Source organism: Acomys russatus, chromosome 4 (genome assembly GCF_903995435.1).
Source record: "Acomys russatus chromosome 4, mAcoRus1.1, whole genome shotgun sequence".
NCBI classification, from domain to species: Eukaryota; Metazoa; Chordata; class Mammalia; order Rodentia; family Muridae; genus Acomys; species Acomys russatus.
The window spans coordinates 62,884,552-62,907,113 of record NC_067140.1 but is presented as its reverse complement, the minus strand read 5'-3'; the positions used below and the strand labels follow the sequence as shown (position 1 = coordinate 62,907,113).

Here is a 22,562-nt window from a genome sequence, read left to right as displayed (position 1 = left end):
TTGAACTCAGGACCTGTGGAAGAGTAGGCAGGGCTCTTAACCACTGAGACATCTCTCCAGCCCCCGGAAGGCTATTTCTTTAATTGTGTGCTTCATTGCTTTCCTGCTTGGCCTTTCTCCTGGTTTGTAGAAAGATGTATTGACAAAAGTATAAACCAATGGAAGAATGTATCCATATGTTGAAATGTAGTTTTTACTCACTGTTAGTTCTCTAAAAACATCTAGGTAGCTGTCTTGTTGGGGGCAGCCTCTAGAGAGGACCATATCTGAAGAAACAAATGAAATTAGCTCCTTTAAACCACAGACTTCATCTGAGAAGATTTTGGGATATGTGAAAAAGGGATTCTTATAACCAGGCTGATCTTGAACTAGCTATGTAAACAAGGCTGGCCTTGAACTCTTGATCTTCTTGCCTCTACCTCACAAGTGCTCGACTTAGAAATTTCTGGTGCCAGTGCCTTCATACTTGGCTTGAGAGAATGAGTCTTATTCCTCTTCCCAGGAGAGCAAAGTAACGTTGGTTCATTTTCATCAGTATTAAACATTTGCCAAAGTTGATAAATTATTTTGCATTAGGATGAATATTTGAAAACCTTTAATCTTTGCCTTCTCACTCATATGCCTTATTACCCAGGATTAATTTATTACATTTCTTCTGTATATAAAAATTTCTTGTTCCTCCTAGATGCAGATAATGCAAATTCTGTCCCATTAATGTAAATAGTGAGGATTGCTTACATTTGCATTCATGTGAGTGGCTGCTTAAAACAACCAGCCCCAGATGGCTACATGAATATCTGTCTTTACATTTACCTAGCCTACCACAGGTCAAATTAGATTTTCTGTGTACATGAAAATGTCCATAATATGTTTTATTTTGTAATCAATTTTATTCATGTAACTTTTTATTTCTTTTTTATTAGTTGGCATACTTAGGATTTCTGATGCTTTATACATTTGTAGTTCTTGTACAAATGGAACAGTTACCTTCAGTTCAAGAATGGATTGTTATCGCTTATATTTTTACCTATGCTATTGAAAAAATCCGTGAGGTATGTCTACAGTTTTTGTTTTAACTTACGTATGTATGCATGCACGGTTCTTTAATTTTGTTGTGGGTATGGAGCATGTTTACTTTTGCTAGTCTGAAAACCATGTTTTTAAAAACAAAACAAAACCAAAAACACCCCAAGGGCCAGGCTTGGTGACACACACCTTTTGGTTTTTTGAGACAAGGTTTCACTGTGTAGCCTTGGCACGGTTCCTCTATGTTATCTTGGCTGTCCTAGACTCACTTTGTAGACCATGCTGGCCTTGAACTCACAGAGTCCACCTGCCTTTGTCTCCAAAGTGCTGGAATTAAAGGCGTGTGCTACCATGCCTGGCTGATTTTATTTTTATTTTTACTCAAGTTTCACATGATCTTTGATGTTCTTCAGAAATACTGGATCTGTATGTAGGTAATCAGGTACTGTAGGTTTCCATTTTGTGCTTATGCTTTCTCCCCACTAGAGTATCCTGTGTTGCCCACCAAGTTGCCAGCTGGGTTTATTTCTGTGTCTCTTTTCCATAACACTCTAATTTGTTGTGGAAAACATGGTTTCTTTCCTTGGAGAAATGCTTAAGACAGGATATGGTAATACGTATCAGTGATCCCAGCATTGGGAGACAGGCTCAATGGTTTAGGAGTCCGGAGTCATCCTCTGCTATGCAGTGGATTTGAGGACTGCCTGGACTACATGAAACCCTGTCTCAAGAGTAAAAAGAAATACTTACTTATTTACATTATTTTATGTTTATGAGTGTTTTAACTGCATGTATGTCTGTGTACCATCTGTGTGCCCGGTGCCCACAGAAGTCAGAAAAGGATGTCAGATTCCCTAGATGAGTGGTGAGTTGCCACGTAGGTGCTAGCAATCAGACTCGGGTCCTCAGGAAGAGTAGCCAGTGCTCTTTATCACTGAGCCGCCCTCTAGTTCAAAATACTCATTTTCATGTTGTGGATGTTTTGCCTGCCTATATGAATATGTACTATGTGTATGCCCAAATATTTACTATTTAAACTAGTAGCTATATACTTGTAACCCTGAGTTATTTCAAGTCTCTGCTTTACGTGTAGAGAATACATGAAGTGGAAGAAGTAATTAGGCACAGTACTTCCCTCCTATTTAGCTACTGCAGGAGCTTATTAAAACAGCTAGTGGCTGCAGTCCATGTGTTTTTGAAATCATACTTTGTCAATATAGCTGATGAAATTAGTTAAATGATAATGTATTCATAACAGTTTTTTCATGTATTTATGAGAATGGTATTAATTGTATCTGTCTTTAGTGGGAAGGGAAAATGCCTCAGAGAGAAAAGCAAAAACAGGCTTTACTATTGGGAAATACTCTTATGTTGTAGCTGTGAATATATTACTTAAAAGGGGTAGTAGATATTTTTAATAAGTTAGAGCTGTACCTTATATGTATAGAGCTATAATAATATGTATAGCCATTTATTTAAATCATTGAATTGTTTTCTGCAAATAAGGCATCTTTAGAATGTACTGCTGTTTTAATCAATACTGCTTTGACTTGAAGTAAAACATTTCAAAAGCATTTCATATTCCAGCTTCCTAGTTTATCACTTTGCTGAGCTGAGCAAGTCAGTCTTTTGTTTGTGCGGACAGGGGGGGGTTGTATGTTTGTTTTTTATGACAAGCTCTCACAGTATAGCCCTGGATGCCAGTTCTGCCTATCTCTGCCCCTTAAGTGCTGGGATTAAAGTTACTTGCCACACCATACCTGCTTGTAAGGAGTCTTATCTGTGATTTTACTTTTTTATTATCAAATGCACCTTCAGATGCAAGACAAGATCCCAGATACTTTGAAACATTAAAATATAACTAAAAGGAACTGGAGAGATGGCTCAGAGGATAAGAGCAGTGGCTGTTCTTCCAAAGGTCCTGAGTTCAATTCCCACAACCACATGGTAGTTTACAATCATCTATAATGAGATCTGGTGTCCTCTTCTGGTTGGCAGGCACACATGTGCACATGTGGGCAGAATATTATGTAAATAATAATAAACAACTGAATCTTAAAAACATGACTAAAATTATTTCTGTGATGTTCAGATCCTATATATGATTTAGTAGGAAGGATTTGATTTAACTTTTTTTTCCCCCCTTCTTAAACCTTTAGGTTTTTATGTCTGAAGCTGGGAAAATCAGCCAGAAGATTAAAGTGTGGTTTAGTGACTACTTCAATGTCAGTGACACAATTGCCATAATTTCTTTCTTCATTGGATTTGGACTAAGATTTGGAGCAAAATGGAACTTTATGAATGCATATGATAATCATGTTTTTGTAGCTGGAAGATTGATTTACTGTCTAAATATAATATTTTGGTATGTGCGTTTGCTGGATTTTCTAGCTGTAAATCAACAGGCAGGACCTTATGTAATGATGATTGGAAAAATGGTGAGTTGAAATGTCTGCTAATATTCATAAATTGTTTTTTTAAGTGTCACAAAATATTTTAATATAACTTTACCTGGACCCACAAATTTCTGTTAGCTCATGTTTATTAGCTCATACTCTGACCCTTAAGGATATTTCATTTTTGTATGTTTGTGTCAGGATGTATTTCCACTCCTGTCGTGGACAGGTGGCATTGGATATCTTCTGTCACCATCTTATTCCTTGTAGACAGGGGCTCTCACTGACACTAATCTTGTTTTCTTCCCTTCTCTCCCTCCCTTCACTCTCTCCTTTGTGCCCTCTGTTTCTTTCTCTTCCTATCTTTTTGCTTTTACCCTTTTCCTTTAGTTTTGAGATAATTACAGATTGAGCTATAAGAAATAATAAAAATCCTGGCAGCCTTATCTTGCTTCCTCCAAAGGTTATATCTCCATTCTTCCTTTTAAGCTTTATCTCATATATTCTTGGCCTCTTTGCTGTACTCACAAAGGCCTTTCATTTCTTTCATTTGAAGATTTGCATGGTGGTGCATGTCTAGCTTCTAGAAGGGGTCAAAGTACAGATAACATGAGGCCAGGTAGAGGAAAGTCTGCATTTCCATTGCTGCTTGACAAGCTTTAAGAATTGTCATTTACAGCTGGGTGTGGTGGCACATTTAATCCCAGCACTTGGAGGTAGAGGCAGGCAGATCTCTGTGAGATCAACACCAGCCTGGTCTACAAGGTGAGTCCAGGACAGCCAGGGCTACACAGGGAAACCCTGTCTTGGGGGGAAAATGTCATTTACTGGAATTAAGTCTCCAATTTTGCCTAGGCAACTATAGTTTCGGATTTATCTTATTTTGTCAGAGATAGGCTGTATTTTGAACTACTGATAGAGTCTATTGCAGAGACAAGGAAACATGCCCATGACTTGCTTAGTTTTACTGTTTTTTTTTTTAAAATACTATCTTCTTCATAAGGTTTATGCAATGATAACATTTTTCTGAATGCTATTATCAGCAACAAATGGAAACTCAAAACATTCTACTTACCTATTAGAACATTAGAAACACTTTTTTAGGATGAAATTTGTTGTAGGTATTAAATTCTCTTGTATCTTAACAATTTCTTTTTTTTTTTAAACAGGTGGCCAATATGTTCTACATTGTAGTGATAATGGCTCTTGTGTTACTTAGTTTTGGTGTTCCTAGAAAGGCAATACTTTATCCGCATGAAGCACCATCTTGGTCTCTTGCTAAAGATATAGTTTTTCATCCATACTGGATGATTTTTGGTGAAGTTTATGCATATGAAATTGATGGTAAGAATTTATGGTTGCAAAATCAGTTTTTACTCATGTGTATTTTGCATGTCTGTATGTGAGTATATCTAGGTGCGGATGCCTGTGGAGCCCAGAAGCTGGCATCCACCTGAAGCTGGGGTCACACAGGTGGTTCTAAGCCACCCAACGTGGGTGCTGGGAACAAAACTGGAATCCTCAATTTTAGCCATTTAGCCATTTTATATTTAAAGTGCATTTTTAGTCCTACTTGGGCATAAATTGAAGTCTGTAACTTTATAGGGCCTACTATGAATCTCTCATGTAGTTTTTAAGATTCAGATATTTTTCTTATATAAATGTTATAAATTCACTGTATCCAGGGGTTTTATCTGCCTTTAGCCTCAGTCTAACCCTGCCTATGGATAGATATTACCTGTAACACCTTTGCTTGTATGCAGTGGTGTGGCAGAACAGAAGGCCTCACAGCCCTCAGTGTCAGAGTCCTTGTAAGGCGGAGCTCCAATAGCCACCTATTAAAGATCCTTTTCTTTTAAACTCTTAATCAGATTTCCATGTGCTCAGCATTTTCTGTTAAGACAAAAAACCTTGAACACAGATCTATTATGTTTAAAATTATTTTCTCTCTTCCCAAAGTGTGTGCAAATGATTCCATTCTCCAGACAATTTGTGGTCCTGGGACATGGTTGACTCCATTTCTTCAAGCAGTCTACCTCTTTGTACAGTATATCATTATGGTTAATCTCCTTATCGCATTTTTCAAGTAAGAATTTTATTTACTTAAAGTTTATTTGCTATAGTTCTCATTTTGAATGAGATTCTCAGTTTTAAAATGTTTTTGTTGAGACTTAAGTATTAAATTATCTTTGAAAAATTGTAAATAAGAAATGATTTTTTTGAAATCAAAGGAATTGTAAATGTTAGGTTTTATTTTCAACATAAAATATCTGTGTTTCTGTGTGTGTCTCTGTGTGTGTTGTATGTATGTGTTCATTCATGTGCATGTGGGTGTGGGTGTTAAATGGAGGCAGGAGATAGATACTCCATGTCTTTTAAAAATTTTTTTGTGTGTGGGTGTTTTTGCCTGCATGTTTGATTCGCACAATGGCCAGTAGAAAGTGTCAGATCCCGGCCAGGCAGTGTGGTGCACACCTTTAATCTCAGCACTCGGGAGGCAGAGGCAGATGGGTCGCTGTGAGTTTGAGGCCAGCCTGGTCTACAAAGAGAGTCCAGGACAGCCAAGATAACATAAAGAAACCGTGTCTCGGAGGGAAAAAAAATAGTGTCAGATCCCTTGGACCTGGAGTTCCAGATTGCTGTGAGCTTCCATGTAGGTGCTGGGATTGAAGCTCTGTGAAAGAGCAGCCGGTGCTCTATCTAGCCCTCCACCTGACTTTTAAGGAAAGGCTCTCACTGAACCTGAGGTTGTCAGTCTGGCTGAGCTGCCTAGCCAGGGAGCCTGTGTGGTCTGCCTGTCTCTGTTTATAAATATAACCTTTTGGGAAACAAAAAAACACAGACTGGTGAGATAAGTTGGTAAAGGTGCTTATTGACAAGTCTGATGACTTGAGTTTGATTTCCCAGAACCTCCATGGTAAAGAGACTTCTATGCATATACGTCTACATGGCACTCATAAAGAAAGAAATGTTTTAAAATGTTTAATCTTTATTAGAAATTTTTCCTGGGTTGCTAGAGAATTACAGAAAAACACAAGACTCATCTATAATTGTACATGATATTTAGGTAACATTCATATGTCATTTTTTATGAGTATATAAATTGTGGTTCTTAAAATAATCTTACAGTTTTAGGTTTTTTTTTTTTTTCCTTTCTGTTTGTTTGTTTGTTTGTTTTTTAAAGACCCAGTTTCTCTGTGTAGCCCTGGTTGTCCTGGAACTTGCTTTGTCACCAGGCTGGTCTCAAACTCACAAAGATTTGCTTGCTTCTGCCTCCAGAGTGGTGGGATTAAAGGTGTGCGCCACCATCTGGCCCACTTTTAAATTTTTTAAAGCAAAACTTCATATTCATTTTTCAGTTTTTAATTACTATGTCATTCTTTATGACCTAGACCATATTTCAAGCCAACATATTAAACTGCTCAATTAGGATGTAATTTTTTTCTCTCTAAATGTTTAGAACAGATAAGAATATGTACTTCTAGGGCAGTTTAGCTTTAAGTCAAATTCAGACTGTAAGCCTAACTTCCTGCTGTATTATGTTTCTTAATAGTGCCATTTTGAGTATATATAAAAGAATCTAGGTTTGATTTCTACTTGATAAGTTTGGGTGTCTTTTTGTAGCTCAGACTAAACTTAATTTTTGGTGTATATGTGGCATGTATGTGCAGGATATAATTGTTGGCTTTGTTTTTGTTCATTATTCTAGTAATGTATATTTACAAGTGAAGGCAATTTCCAATATTGTATGGAAGTATCAGCGTTATCATTTTATTATGGCTTATCATGAAAAACCAGTTCTGCCTCCTCCACTTATTATTCTTAGCCATATAGTTTCACTGTTTTGCTGTGTATGTAAAAGAAGAAAGAAGGATAAGACTTCTGATGGGCCAAGTAAGTAACATAAATTAAGGAAATTTTTCTTCTTGTTTCTTGATACTATACTGAAGGTTAATATATTGATTTTTTTTTTTAAAAAATTATTATGAAACGTAAAGTTTGCCTAAGCATAAAATAATTTTTAGGTACAATTTGAGTATCTGCAAATAAGAACTGTGGGAACCTGGATGCTAAAGATCGTCTTTATCAGAATTAGATTACGCACATAAAGTGATAGCTGTGACATTAAGTTGGCAGGATTAGGATTAAACGACAATAGACAGACTAGAATTAAAAGATAATAGATTATTACAGGTGCTTCAAACATCAAATGTTTCATAAGGTATAAATAACTAGACACAGGGAAAATATGTCAGTGTAGTTAAAGGGCATGATGATGTCTGTCAATAATACTTGGGTTGTTTAAGATGCCTACTTCCGCAGTTAGGAGGCAGAGGCAGGCAGATCTGTGAGTGTGAGGCCCACCCGGTCTACAGAGTGCGTCCAGGACAACAAGGACTACAAGACAAACCCCATCTTGGGGGAGAAAATGCCTACTTCCCTTATCTGCGACTTTCACTTTATTAAGCCAAACAGTGTTCTTGGTTATTTTAAGTCTAGTATTCTTCTTACATGTCACATGTAAGTGTTATGGCAGCTATAGAGACATAAAGTCCTATAGGGACCAGGCTCTGCTGTCCTGCCCACTGTTCAGCCACATCTATATCAGATAACCATGAATAAGCCATCCTTGCTATGTGGGAATTTATAGTAGAATATTTAATAATATGACCTTCTTCCCACATGCACAAAATGTGGTGGTTCAACAACAGGGAACTGTGAATGAGAATTTCAGGAAAGAAGCTGTGTCTACAAAGGTTGACTGACTGGTTAAAATGTCAGTGACCATGGAGAGTTTAAAATGGTGCAGGTTCAGAGCCTAATTACAGTTTATAAATAGCTTGTAGCCCCATGCCCCCCACCTCCACTTCCCACCCTATGTTGGACCTAACATCCTGACAAAAATTTTTTTTTAATGTTTTGACTTTAACACCCTAGTTTTCTACCAGTCAAAAGGTTGCCATCAGATCACATCTGAGGCTTACAGTTGAGATGTTTTTGTTTTTTCAAGACAGGGTTTGTGTTGCCTTGAACTCACAGCGATCCGCCTGCCTCTGCCTCCCAAGTGCTGGGCTTAAAGGCATGCACCAACCACACCCGGCAACATAAAAACGTAATGAAACTGCTTTCATGTTTGAAATTAGAATTGGGATAACCTAAATCTCTTTGTTTTGTGGCCGTAGTAATTCATATTTGGCCTCAGAATAAATTATTGATCATTTAAACAAAAGCAAAGCAATATGATACATAAAAGTCAACTTAAAATTTAACATCTTTTGAGGAATAGTATTTCAGTGTTTGTTGTTTAAATGGTAATATAAGCTGTTTTACCTGTTCTAGAAGCAATCCTTAACATTATATAAACAAACAAATTTAGTACATCTTAATATAACTTGGGGTAAATCACCATGTCAGTTGTGCTTAAATTTTCATAGTTTTATTTCTCTGATAAGATATGTGACAGTAGAGCTACGAGAGAAATAGGAGAGGCATAGTAAGAAAGGGGAAAATAAAAGAAAATACTTAAAATTCGGTAGGTATGATGGTATATACCTTTAATCTCAGCACTGGGAGGCAGGGGCAAACGATGTCTATGAGTTCCAGGCCAGTTTGGTCTACATAGTGAGTTCTAGGCTAGCCAGGACTTTGTTGAGAGACAGTCTATTAAGCAAAAATATGAGAGAGGAGAGAGGGCGAAGAAGGAAAAGTGGGGGCAGGGAGGGAGGGAGGGAGAGAATCCTGAAGTTTGAAGCCTGTTAGTAGCCTTCATTGTTTTGTGCTCTGATTTCTTTCTGGGCTTCTTCTCCTTAGAACTTTTCTTAACAGAGGAAGATCAAAAGAAACTCCATGACTTTGAAGAGCAGTGTGTTGAAATGTATTTTGACGAGAAAGATGACAAATTCCATTCTGGGAGTGAAGAGAGAATCCGTGTCACTTTTGAAAGGTATGTATGCTCTTTAATTATTATTGACTGTGTATTAGAGTGAATCCTGTAAAAAGTTTCACATTAAACACATTTAGAAAACAGACGAGTTCTTTACACTCACTACACATAACCCAGTAGAGCTCTTACTGCAAGTTCTTACTTTACTTTTCATAAATACGTTTTTAATTTTATTTTTATTTTATATGTATGAATGTTTGCCTAAATATGTGTGTGCACCATGTGCTTGCATGTTTCTTATGGAGGTCAGAAGAGGTACCTGGAATGACAGGCAGTTGTGAGCCACTGTGATGGTGATGAAATTCAAACCCTTGGTCCTCTAAAAGACCAGCAAATGATCTAACTATTGGACTACCTGTCTAACCCCTTACTGTACACTTTTTAAAATTTTATTTGTTTATTTAAATAATTTATTCAGATTTCATCCCAATTGTTATCCCCTCACTTGTATCTTCCCATTCCCCCCTCCATCCCTCTTTCACCCTCTTCTCCCCTAGGTCTGTGACAGAAGAGGACCTCCTCCCCACCATATGATCACAGCCTATCAGGTCTCATCTCGGTAGCCTGCTTCCCCTTTCTCTGTGTGCCACCAGGTCTCGTCACCAAGAGAAAGTGGTCAAATAGGGGGCATGAGAGTTCATGTCAGAGTCAGTCCCCGCTCTCCACACAACTGTGGAGAATGCACTTGCTGTCCATTCCTTACTGTATTCTTAGTAGTGCTGGGGGTCAAGGTCAACCCTCACACTTAATAGGGAAATGTACCTCTGTCTCTGGTACTCAGCACTCTTTTGTCGTTGCAAAGAAGAGAAGAGTAGGTGTTCTTAACTATTCAAGAAGGGGGGGAGGGGGAAGCTGTCATTACTGTTTTAAAACTTTTGTTGTTGTTTTGGTTTGGTTTGGTTTTGGTTTTTCGAGACAGGGTTTCTCTGTGTACCCTTGGCTGTCCTGGACTTGCTTTGTACACCAGGCTGGCCTCGAACTCACAGAGATCCGTCTGCCTCTGCCTCATGAGTGCTGGGATTTAAGGCATGCACCACCACACCTGGCAAGCTTTTTTTCTTTACGTTGTTTTTGCTTCCTATTAGAAGCATGTGGTGTTTGTGACACTTATGGCAATCCTTTGTATATGTAGCTGTACATACATTTTGTGAGGAGTAGACTGAACTAGGCTGTGGAATAAAACATGGTTTGGTTGTTGGTTGGTTTTTGGGTTTTTTCAAGACAGGGTTTCTCTTGAGTAGCCTTGGCTGTCCTGGACTTGCTTCATAGACCAGGCTGACCTTGAACTCACAGAGCTCCACTTGCTTCTGCCTCCCTGAGTCTTGGGATTACAGGCATGGTAAAATGTGTTTTTAAACTTTGTGTGGTGGTGGGGAACACCTTTAATCCCAGCACTCAAAGGCAGAGTAGGTGGATCTTTTGAGTGCTATAAATGAGGGCATCCTGGTTTACAGAGCAAGTTCCAGGACAGCCAAGGGTTACACAGAGAAACCCTATTTCCAAAGCAAAACAGAAACATTTGTGTTTTAATTATGGTAGCATTCTCACTGCGACCTTCTGAAAGACAAGATATGATTTGTAAAACCTCATAACCATACTTTATTTTTGCAATTTATTTGTTTAAAAGGTAAAATTCTCTTACTCCTATCATTCATTTAGACTATAAAAATAACCTATAATATTTTTTAAAAATTATTGGGCCTGTGTATGTATAACATGTGGGGGCCATGTAAGCTGTGACTGCATGCAGACATTAGAAGATAGGCTTGCAGAGATGTTCTCTCCTTATGTGCCAATGTGGGTTCCTGAGCTCGAACTCTGCTTTCACTGAGCCATCTTCCTGTCCCATCTACATTATCTTAATATTTAAAAGTAAAATGCCCTTTTTATTTCCCTACAGAGTGGAGCAGATGTGCATCCAGATTAAAGAAGTTGGAGATCGTGTCAACTACATAAAAAGATCCTTACAGTCGTTAGATTCTCAAATTGGTCATCTGCAAGATCTCTCAGCCCTGACAGTAGATACTTTAAAAACACTTACAGCCCAGAAAGCTTCAGAAGCTAGCAAAGTGCACCATGAGATCACACGAGAATTGAGTATTTCCAAACACTTGGCTCAGAATCTTATTGATGATGTTCCTGCAAGACCTATGTGGAAAAAGCATAGTGTTGTAAATGCACTGAGTTCCTCTCTTCCTCAGGGTGACCGAGAAAGTCATAATCCTTTTCTTTGTAACGTTTTTATGAAAGATGAAAAAGACCCCCAGTATAATCTCTTTGGTCAAGATTTGCCTGTGATACCCCAGAAAAAAGAATTCAACATTCCAGAGGCTGGTTCCTCCTGTGGTGCCTTATTCCCAAGTGCTGTTTCTCCCCCAGAATTACGACAGAGACGACATGGGGTAGAAGTTTTAAAGACATTTAATAAAAATCAAAAATTAGGCAGTTCACCTAATAGTTCACCACATATGTCATCCCCACCAACCAAATTCTCTGTGAGTACCCCTTCCCAGCCAAGTTGCAAGAGCCACTCGGAATCCACAACCAAAGATCCAGAACCTGTTTTCTATAAAGCTGCAGAAGGGGATAACATAGAATTTGGAGCATTTGTGGGTGAGTTTAGCAAACTTTTTCTGCATATTAGTACTGTTTTTTACATCAGAAACACTACCTAAGAAAATAATTAGCTAATGAATAAAAATTTACTATAACCTGCCATTGTTGGAGCACACCTTTAATCCCAGTACTCAGGAGACATAGGCAGCCAATTAGTTCTCTGTGAGGCCAACCTGGTCTACAAAATGATTCCAGGACATCCTGGAAACTCTTATCTTATATAAAATATAAAAATATGGGGCTGAAAAATAAATAAATAAACAAAACAAAACAAAAAAACATGGGGCTGGAGAGATGGCTCAGAGGTTAAGAGCACTGGCTGCCCTTCCAAAGCTCCTGAGTTCAATTCCCAGCAACCACATGGTGGCTCACAACCATCTATAATGAGGTCTGGTGCCCTCTTCTGGCCTGCAGGCACACGCGGAGACAGACTGTTGTATATGAAGAGCTAGACCACAGTGAAATAAAGTGTCAGAGAGGAGAGAGTCCAACCAAAGGAGTGGTTGGACAACTGCCTGAAAAGCTTAGTGATGAGAGGAAGAAGAATTGGAACTACACTGTTTTTTTGTGCTTAAGATGTTTTATTTGTTTTTTTTTTCTTTGTGGGTTTTTGTTTTTTGTATTTTGGTGGGGTTTTTGTTTTTAAGGCAGGGTCTTGCTATACAACAAAAGTTGTCATTGAACTTAGAATTTTCCTGCCTCAGCTTCTTCAGTACTGGAATTATTGTCTTGTGTTCCATGATAATACAGGCCTAAGCATATTTAAGTGCTGACCGTGTGCCACATAGAGGAAAATAAATAACTGAAAGGAGAAAGTGTCATTGGGCTAGCTGAGTTCTGTGATTTGGAGAAATAGTGTTTTAGTTATCTTCTGTTAGAGTATTAAAGTATTTACAGAACTTTCTGAAATATCCTGCTCTTTTGTGGTAATATTCATACTATTCCAAAATCTGCCTAAAGCCTTATGCCTTTCTGTGCCTGATTTCTTCCATTGGTTTTCTGATCCTTGTCATTAACTGTTTTTCTAACTTCTCCAACCTACAAATTTGTGGACACTGTGTTGATTGTCTGGAGACTATGTTAATAAGACCGTGTAAAATATTCATATTAAGGCCAACATGGCATGTTATCTAGGTACCAAACACACTGATGTTTACTGTTAGCTTATTTGGAGAATTAAATAATATTTCCTACATTCAATCTGTCCTAATCTTAGGAAGTCCAAGTTTCCCTTAAGCTTGCTTGCACTCTTGTTGCTCCTGCCTCCCCCTCCATATTACAGGTGTATGCCAGCTCAGTCTACTTTATATTTCATTATTAAGTGTAAAAATACCCTTTTTAATTCTAAGGTTTACTTATGTCATTTGTGAGGCTCCCAACAGGAGGTCTTATTGTTTCCTGGTATCTGTTTTCAGTATGATTTATAAAAAGAGCAAAAGGGGACCAGCAAGCCAGGTCTGGTGGCGCACACCTTTAATCCCAGCGCTCAGGAGGCAGAGGCAGGCAGATCTCTTTGAGTTCGAGGCCAGCCTGGGCTACAAAGTGAGTCCAGGACAGCCTAGGCCACACAGAGGAGAAAAAGAAAAAAATAAAAATAAAAAAACAAGCAGAAGGAATGTTTGCAGAGCCTGAAAACTACTTGAAAGAGCAACATAAATTATATGTTTCTAAGATTGTACTTCATCTCCCGTTTCTTTCCTTTTCCCCTGTTAAGGACACAGAGATAGTATGGATTTACAGAGGCTTAAAGAATCATCAAACAAAATAAAAGAACTGTTTCCAGTAAGTGGAATTTCACTTTTGAGATCATTTCTTCTAAATAAAATTAAACTTTTTTCAGTAAAAACTAGGTTAGCAGATGTTGTCAATCAGTATGATTACCCCCAGATACTTGAAGCAGTTATGATTTCAAAGAGGAGAAACATGAAAAAGTTTTTAAGTAGCTTACATTTTTGTTAACTAAAATAAAATGCTTAACACTCTTCTTTTAAAAAATGTGTTTCCTTCTTTATTTTCTGTGGACTATTTACCAAGCTTAACTTTTCTTCCAGGACACAAAGTTTGTTAGAACATGATCTTAGCTCTCAAAGAACTTGGAATCTAGAAGTTAAAAATCTATATATAAAATGTACATAAGCAGAATATTAAATGAACATTTACCAATGCTTAATGAGTATATGGGACAATTGGGGGGGGGAGATGTATTTCTTGCCCAAAAAGTAGTTTGTATTTCTGTTAGTGTCATAAATTGCCTGTAGCTGCTCTATACCTCAAAAACAATGATATAGCTAGCTACACTGTGAGTGCCTTAAAATGACTTAACTACTCTGTCCCTCAAAAAACTTACATTTTAGAAATAGTCAAATGACAGATATAGTAAAACAAGATTTTTTTCCCTAAAGATATAGCCAAGGATATAATAACTGAAAAGGTAGTCATTACTCCTCATATGATCCAAAGTTAGCTGTTTAATAGCTAGCAAGCATGTGGTATGCCACCCTACATGTAAAAGGCAAGTTCAAATGCAGTTTAATATTGATGACAGCATTTGTATTTATAATGACATGCATTCTCATTAAAGTATTGTGCTAAAATGTTGAACCGATACTAAGTAGACTCTGTAGTACGTAGTAAGCCACAGTGGTACCTACTTTTTCTTTTATAAAGTAATGATTTTGGTTTCAGTTTTTTCTCCACTTTCTTGTATTTTCCCAAACATGTTGAGAATTTATATTAGTATAAAAAACAATTCATTCAGATGAGTAGGTAGTTTCAAGTAGTTTTTTTGAGATTCACACTAAAGTAACCGGATCTGTGTTACATACTTGTTAATGCTCAAGTAGAATAAAGCATATTGAGTTAGATAGATGAAAAGAATTTCTACTCAGAACAGTGGTTTGAAATTCAATTGCTTTTATGTGTTCATACAATCTGTACAGAATGATAGTCCTGAGGACACTTTGAAACATGTGGGTGCTGCTGAGTATAGTGAGTGTCACAAGACTTGTGCTTCCCTTCACTCGGGACAAGGTGAGTGTTTTGGCCTCGTTGTGAATCCTGTTAGCAGACATACTAAGCCTTAAGGGTGTATTTGCCAAGCATCTCGGTGATAAATGGTGTGCGAGACAGAAGATCCTTGTCAGTAATAGTTAATGTAATCTTGGAAATGAGTAATATAATCTTTATAGTCAGATATGTATGAATATGACATATATGACATGATACATAGAAAAGATGAAATTTAAGAATCTTTTAAATCTAATTTTAACATTTATAGATTGTATCAGTTGTTAAACAGATTTTTTTCTAGTTTTAACTTGGTAAAATTCTATTGAAATTAAAATGTATTTTGAAAAATTGCCACCTCTCAGTCCAACCCCACGTGGAACCACTATTTTTTTCAATCTGACTTTAGCTGATATGCCCATTTTATGGCTTGCAGGTCACATGCAGCCATGGAAAGCTACAAATACAGACTAATATAAAATAGTAATTTAGTAAAATGTCACGACTTTTATTGGCCTTATTTCCTGAGCTAGAATATAAAATACAAATAGCTACAACTTCTGTCTTAGTTCTCAATATACCAGTGTAGTCACCTCACAAGTTTAGTCAAACCAGCCTCCTAAATTCTTTGATACTTGATTAAATTTGAGATACTCAGAATATCATATATTCTGTCATTTGCAGGTTACTGAAATAGTTTTGACCATCATTTTGTAATACATGTCAACCTACTATTTTTAACTATTTTTGCTTTTATGAGATACAGGGTCTTATGGGCATTGGACTCCTCAAAGCAGTCACCATGCCTCAACTTCTTTAGTGCTGAAATTGAATGTGTGTAGCACCATAACTGACTACCCTGTACATTTGTATAGAACTGTTTTTGTGTGAGATTTTAAATTTCGTTTGTTTGTTTGTTCAGAGTTTCTATGCGTAGCCTTGGCTGTTCTGGAGCTTACTCTTAGAGACCAGGCTGGCCTTGAACTCACAGAGATCTGACTGCCTCTCCCTCCCAAGTGCTGGTATTAAAGGTGTACACCACCACTGCCTGGCCAGATTTTAAATTTCTTGGCCTTTGTTAAAATACTTTAAAATTCATTTGGGGTTTAAAAAAAAAAAAAAAAAAGATTGTAACAACAAGAGTATCATCTTAAATCAAGAGGAGAAGGAATAGCCAGGGTTGGTGGCGCACACCTGCAATCCCAACAATCTTAGAGGCAGAGGCAGGCAGATCGCTGTGAGTTCAAAGTCAGCCTGGTCTACAAAGTGAGTCAAGGACAGCCAAGGCTACACAGAGAGACCCTGTGGGGGATTGGAAACAGTAGAAGGAAGAATATGACACTCATTATTACCATCATCAGAGGAAAAGATTAGGAGCAGAGCAGTGTCGACCTATAGTTTGTCTAGCTTTGCTATTGTATAAGTTAATATAAAAAACCATAGTAACTCCAAACCAGAGAATCTTTTCTTTCCTTTTCTTTTCTTTTGGTTTTTCAAGACAGGGTTTCTGTGTAGCCATGACTGTCCTGAAACTCACTCTGTAAACCAGGCTAGCCTCGAACTCAGATATCTGCCTGCCTCTGCCTCCTGAGTGCAGGGATTGAAGGCGTGAACGACCTTGCCCAGATGAACCATAGAATTTCAATTTTAAAAATTTAATGATATGGGCTGGAGAGATGGCTCAGCAGTTGGGAGCACTGACTGTTCTCCAAGAGGACCGGGTTCAATTCCCAACATCTACATGGCAGCTCACAACTGTCTGTAACTCCAAAATCTGACACCCACAGACATACAATGTACATAAAATAAAAATAAATACTTTTTAACTTAATATTAATAATACCAGAGTCACAGGCTGGAGAGATGGTTCAGAGGTTAAGAGCATGACTGCTCTTCCAAAGGTCCTGAATTCAATTCCCAGCAACCACATGGTGGCTCACAACCATCTATAAGGAGATCTGGTGCCCTCTTCTGGTTTGCAGGTGTTTATGCAAGCAAAACACTATATACTTAATAAATAAATCTTTAAAAAAAAAAATCAGAGTCAGGTGGATCTCTGTAAACTAAAGGCAAGTCTCTTCTTGATAGTAGGTTCCAGACTAGCCAGGGCTACAAAGTGGAACCCTGCCTAAAATGATTAATGAGGAGGAGGAAGATGATGATAATGATGATGGTAGTTGTAGTGAAATCCTCTGTGTCCTTCCACGAAACATCTCCAAGTCTACAGCTAAAAAACCTGAACAAACCACACACAATGTCAAAACAATATAGTTCCAGCTACTCAAGTGACAGAGGTAGAAGGATCATTTTGGAGCTGGAGACACATATCTGAGAACAAAAATCCACTCAACCATTTAAAAAAGAAAAAAGGCCCACCAAAGTGTGCACTGTGCTGGTGTTGATGTAAAGTCATGGGGGCTGTATGGTATATACACTGACTTAGCCACCACCACCCCCAGAAAGATTCACAAACAACTAACCTTGGTTGTCAGTAGGGGTGATTCTAAAATAGGAGAGAAAGGTTGACCTTTTTTTATTTCTTGTGGTTTTTTGATACAGGGATTCTCAGTGTAGCCTTAGCTGTCCTGGACTGGCTTTGTAGACCAGGCTGGCCTGGAACTCACAGTGATCCGCCTGCCTTCCTGTGTGCTGGGATTAAAGGTGTGCGCCACTATTCCCTCCTCAGATTGACTTGTTTTTAAAATATGTTTTGCTTCTTGCTGGTTTTCACAATAAATTGAGTAATTTATTTAGAATAATTTTTATAGCTTGGTTGTTTATAGGCCTCTTATAACTCTTGGGTTCAGCCCTGTTGGAGAGAAGAAATCTTATGAAGGTTATATTCTACCTAGGAACACTTTGTTTCATTTTGTTAAAGATTTATTTATTATGTATACAGTGTTCTGCCTGCATGTACACTGTACTCCAGAAGAGGGCACCAATCTCATTATAGGTGGTTGTGAGGCACCATGTGGTTGCTGGCAACTGACTCAGGACCTTTGGAAGAGCAGTCAGTTCTCTTAACCTCTGAGCCATCTCTCCAGCTCAACACTTTGTTTTGTTAGTAAATATTTTTTTAAAAGTTGCTCAGCCAGGCAGTGGTGGTGCACACCTTTAATCCCAGCACTTGGGAGGCAGAGGCAGGTGAATCTCTGAGTTCGAGGCCAGCCTGGTCTTCAGAGTGAGTGTAAGACAGAGAAATTCTGTCTTGGGGAAAAACACAAGTTTAGTTGCTCAACTGTGTCTTTTTTATTTCTTGTAGCAGAAGGCAGTAGTAGAAGAACATCTACAGAAGACTCTCCAGAAGTAGATTCTAAAGCAGCTTTGTTACCGGTTTGTACTTTTCAATTAAGGAGTATATTGACAAGAACATAAACTCACTCATGAATATCTAAGGTGATAATTAATATTTTATGGGCTATTATATAAAGCCTTAAAAACATTTTTTCTCAGAAAACTGACCTCAGTACATGGTGGCAGTTAGAGAAGAGTCTCCTCCTGCCATAAACACAGAAATTTTACACAGAAGAAAAACAAGACCTGCCGGGCGTGGTGGTACATGCCTTTAACCCCAACACTTGGGAGGCAGAGGCAGGTGGATCACTGTGAGTTCGAGGCCAGCCTGGTCTACAAAGCAAGTCTAGGACAGTCAAGGCTACACAGAGAAACCCTGTCTCAAAAAAAAAAAAAAAGAAAGAAAGAAAAAAGAAAAACAAAACCTATTGAATTGAACCTAATTGTATTAATTCATTCCAAGCCACCTATGGTAATGTGTGGCTTTTATAAACTTTGCTTAAAACCAGACAGAGAGCCAAGACAAATAGCTCAAGTAAAGGTACATAAGTATCTAAACATTGGCATTTATATAATTATAGTCAGTAAAACAGTAACACAGCTGTGTTACTAAAGATCGTGTTATTAAGCACAGCATCTTTGCTACACATCTGCAATCCCTGAACTGTAATCTGAATAATTTATAGGTTGTGGCAGAAGATCTCAATTTTGAGGCCAGCCTGGATTACATAGTGAGATCTTGTCTCAAGAAACAAAACAAAATCTCATGTTATTCTTTTAAAAGTTGTTTCATTAGGAATATGAAATTTGTTAATAGAATTCCACAGTGACAAGCCTTGCTATCTAGGGGTCTATGTTGACTCCAAGTTGTACAATATTGCAACAAAGTCCTATTAAAATGATTTCCTAACTGCAGTGAGTATTCGATCTCTAGGAATTTAAAAATAGAATTACTTTTATAATTAGAAATAATAAAGTATTTATTTTATGGTTATAAACAATAAATTGTGCTTAAAGTGATTAAAAATAAAATATTAGATAAGGAAAAGATAACTATTCAAAATATCAGCAATTTGAAAAATACATAAGAAATAAGAAAAAGATTCAGGCTCTTTTCCTGTCTCTGTCTCTGGGGTACCCCTCCTCCCTTCCCTTCTCTCCCCATGCTCATTTAATAAACTCCTCTATAACATTAAAAAAAAAAAGAAAGAAAGAAAAAGAAAAGAAAAAGACTCACCATGCATGGTGACAGCTTTAATCCCAGCACTCAGAAAGCAGAAGCAGGTAGATCTCAGAGAATTCAAGGTCAACCTGGTCTACAGAACAAGTTCCAGAACAGCCAGGCCACACCTTTAGACCCTGTCTCACAAAACCAAAATAACTAAAAAGTAAAACAAATAGAGTACATGCCTGTAATCCTAGTGCCTGGGATAGAGAAAAGAGGGAACATGTACACGGCAGCCCTGCTACGTAGCAAGTTCCAGACCAACCTGGCTACAGAGTAATATCTTGTCAAGAAAAAAGACCTAGTGCTTTCTATTGGACAATAAGTGAGGCAATCTAAAGTGAGAATTACTAACTAGGGCCAGAATGCAACATAGATAAAAGTACATTTTGATGGAAAGGGGGAAAAGACTCAGAAAATACATCTAATTAGCCAGGAGAAAGAGAGTTTGAAGAAATGAAAACAAGTTGGGGTCTTCTAAATTGATGAAACAATACAAAAATTCAAATTTATAAAGTATAAATCCCATTCTAGGAAAGTTAAGTATGTCTAGAAACATCATTACTAAGTTTGCAGAATAGAAGCCACATGAGCCAGTATATGAAATGGCTACAATGTCTCAATGCTTGTGTTTTCATCATTTTATTTGCATCGTTGGTGTGATTTTTATTTTTCTGTTTATACTTTGGTATTCTTTTGGCAAGAAGCATGAGTTACTTGTAAATCAGAGACATGCTTGTAGAATGCTATTGTCATGAGAAACAAAAATCTGAATTAGAAATCTTGGAGGCTAGGGAAAGGAATCAGTAGGTAAAGTGCTGTGTGACTCAGGTTTTGATCACTAGGACCCACATAAAAGCCAAACATAGGCTAGAGGAAGATAACCCACATGGTTGCATAGAAAGATACACACACAACTATTTTAGAAAATAACATCCCTGCATTCTGTTGTGTGGAGAGTGGGAACTGACTCTGACATGAACTCTGGTGCCCCCTATTTGACCACTTCCCTTGGTGGGGAGGCCTGGTGACACTCAGAGGAAGGGGAAGCAGGCTACCAGGATGAGACCTGATAGGCTGTGATCATATGGTGGGGGAGGAGGTCTCCTTCTGTCACAGACCTAGGGGAGGGGGATAGAGTAAAAGAGGGAGGGGGAATGGGAAGATACAAGTGAGGGGATAACAATTGGGATGTAATCTGAATAAATTATTTAAATTTCTAAAAAAGCCAGACCACCCCCTCCAAAAGAAAAGAACATCCCTGAATCTTCTTATTACCATTTACGGTTGCTTGTTATGTGAAACAAGGACTTCATATTAAGTTCTCATATTAAGAAACAAGTGTTAAATAGTTAACATTGATTGTAGAGAACTGCTTCATCTATACTTAAGTTTTTCTGTTTGTTTTTGACTAAAGGATTGGTTACGAGATAGACCACCAAACAGAGAAATGTAAGTCTTTTCTTAATGGCTGAAAAGTATCTGATTGAATGAATACTGTTTTTGTCTTCTTACCTCTTTAATACTCCTTTTACGATATTTGTGTAGGCTGGGTAGTGGTGGCACATGCCTTTAATCCTTGCACTTGGACCGCAGAGGCAGGTGGATCTCTGTAAGTTCGAAGCCAGCCTGGTATACAGAGCAAGTTCTAGACAGCCAAGGCTACACAGAAACCCTGTCTTAAAAAACAACAATAAAAAAGATATTTGTTGGGGCTTGCTCATCAGTTTAGAGCACTGTCTGATCGTCCAGTGGTCCAGAGTTCAATTCCCAGTAACCACAGGGTGGCTCACAACCATCTATACTAGGATCTGATGCCTTCTTCTGGACTGCAAGTGTACATGCAGGTAGAGCACTCAAAGATATTTGTTTCAGCTTTTTTTTTTTTTTTTTTTGGTTTTTCGAGACAGGAACTTAGTTATAATAGCTTCAGGATAATCTTTCAATATATTTATACAATTTAATTTTTTTTTTTCTTTTTGGTTTCTTCGAGACAGGGTTTCTCTGTGTAGCCTTGGCCATCATGGACTCGCTTTGTAGACCAGGCTAGCCTCGAACTCACAGCGATCCGCCTGCCTCACAATTTAATTTTTATTATTTCAGCTTTCTCTTGAATAAATTTGTTGAGAGACCTGTGTGGAATGCTTGGTTAATATTAATATATCTTGTCTACTATTCTAATCAAACATTATAACTGCTTGTGGAAAATACCTTGATGATTAGAACAGTAATACACAGTATACTTTAGAAAGCTTGTGTACTGAAATCATGTAACAAATCCAGAACCAAAAGAGTAAACAAAAGCAGCCTCATGGGTAATTGTCTTTGATAAGTACTACTGGGGACGAAAGGCCAGTTTCAAGCCATATGTATTTCAGTGAATCTGAAGTAGGTATGAACACAGAAGAAAGTAAATGGTATTGGCATAAATAGGCAGCTCTGTTTGCATTTCTAATGGCATTTGCAAGCCTTACCTATATATAATCTGCTTCCAGGACTGTGTCTTTATAACCAAAGCCTTGGGAGGTAGACATAGAATATGAAGTTGATTTTCTCTTTTCTTTTTTGGCACTGGAGAATGAATCAAATAATGGAGAAAAAAGTGGCTCACTAGCAGCATCAAAATGTTCCTAAAAGAAAATCTTTACCGGCCGGCGTGGTGGTGCACGCCTTTAATCCCAGCACTTGGGAGGCAGAGGCAGGTGGATTGCTGTGAGTTCGAGGCCAGCCTGGTCTACAGAGTGAGTCCAGGACAGCCAGGGCTACACAGAGAGACCCTGCTTCAAACTGCCCCCCCCCAAAGCTTTACCTTATTAAAGTGGAGATGACCTGTGGGGCCAGTTGGCATATAGGTATTGAATTGGGAAGAGACCATGGCGGCTCTTTGGCTCCAGAGTCTTTTGGATCGAGTCCTTTAGGTCCCAAAGGAGGCTCAGAGCTTGTATATTGGGAGACCTCAGCCTGGCATCATGGTCGGATGCCACTCCCTTTTTATTATACCTGTCTCAAATGCACAGGTTTCCTTGGGATTAACTCCCACTTGGAATCAAGACCT

At 38.0% G+C, this 22,562-nt stretch overlaps 1 protein-coding gene across 1 annotated transcript in view; it reads left to right on the top strand.

Moving 5' to 3' along the window:
• The window catches only part of Trpm7 (transient receptor potential cation channel subfamily M member 7), an 84,642-nt gene that overhangs the window by 49,690 nt on the left and 12,390 nt on the right, over positions 1-22,562 (top strand). Inside the window, exons 20-30 of the mRNA XM_051144548.1 lie at positions 924-1,052; positions 3,186-3,464; positions 4,592-4,766; positions 5,382-5,508; positions 7,132-7,316; positions 9,234-9,366; positions 11,267-11,979; positions 13,697-13,764; positions 14,922-15,012; positions 18,251-18,321; positions 20,925-20,959. Of these exons, the coding sequence (XP_051000505.1) occupies positions 924-1,052; positions 3,186-3,464; positions 4,592-4,766; positions 5,382-5,508; positions 7,132-7,316; positions 9,234-9,366; positions 11,267-11,979; positions 13,697-13,764; positions 14,922-15,012; positions 18,251-18,321; positions 20,925-20,959 (2,006 nt within the window). The remainder of the gene's footprint in view (positions 1-923; positions 1,053-3,185; positions 3,465-4,591; positions 4,767-5,381; positions 5,509-7,131; positions 7,317-9,233; positions 9,367-11,266; positions 11,980-13,696; positions 13,765-14,921; positions 15,013-18,250; positions 18,322-20,924; positions 20,960-22,562) is intronic.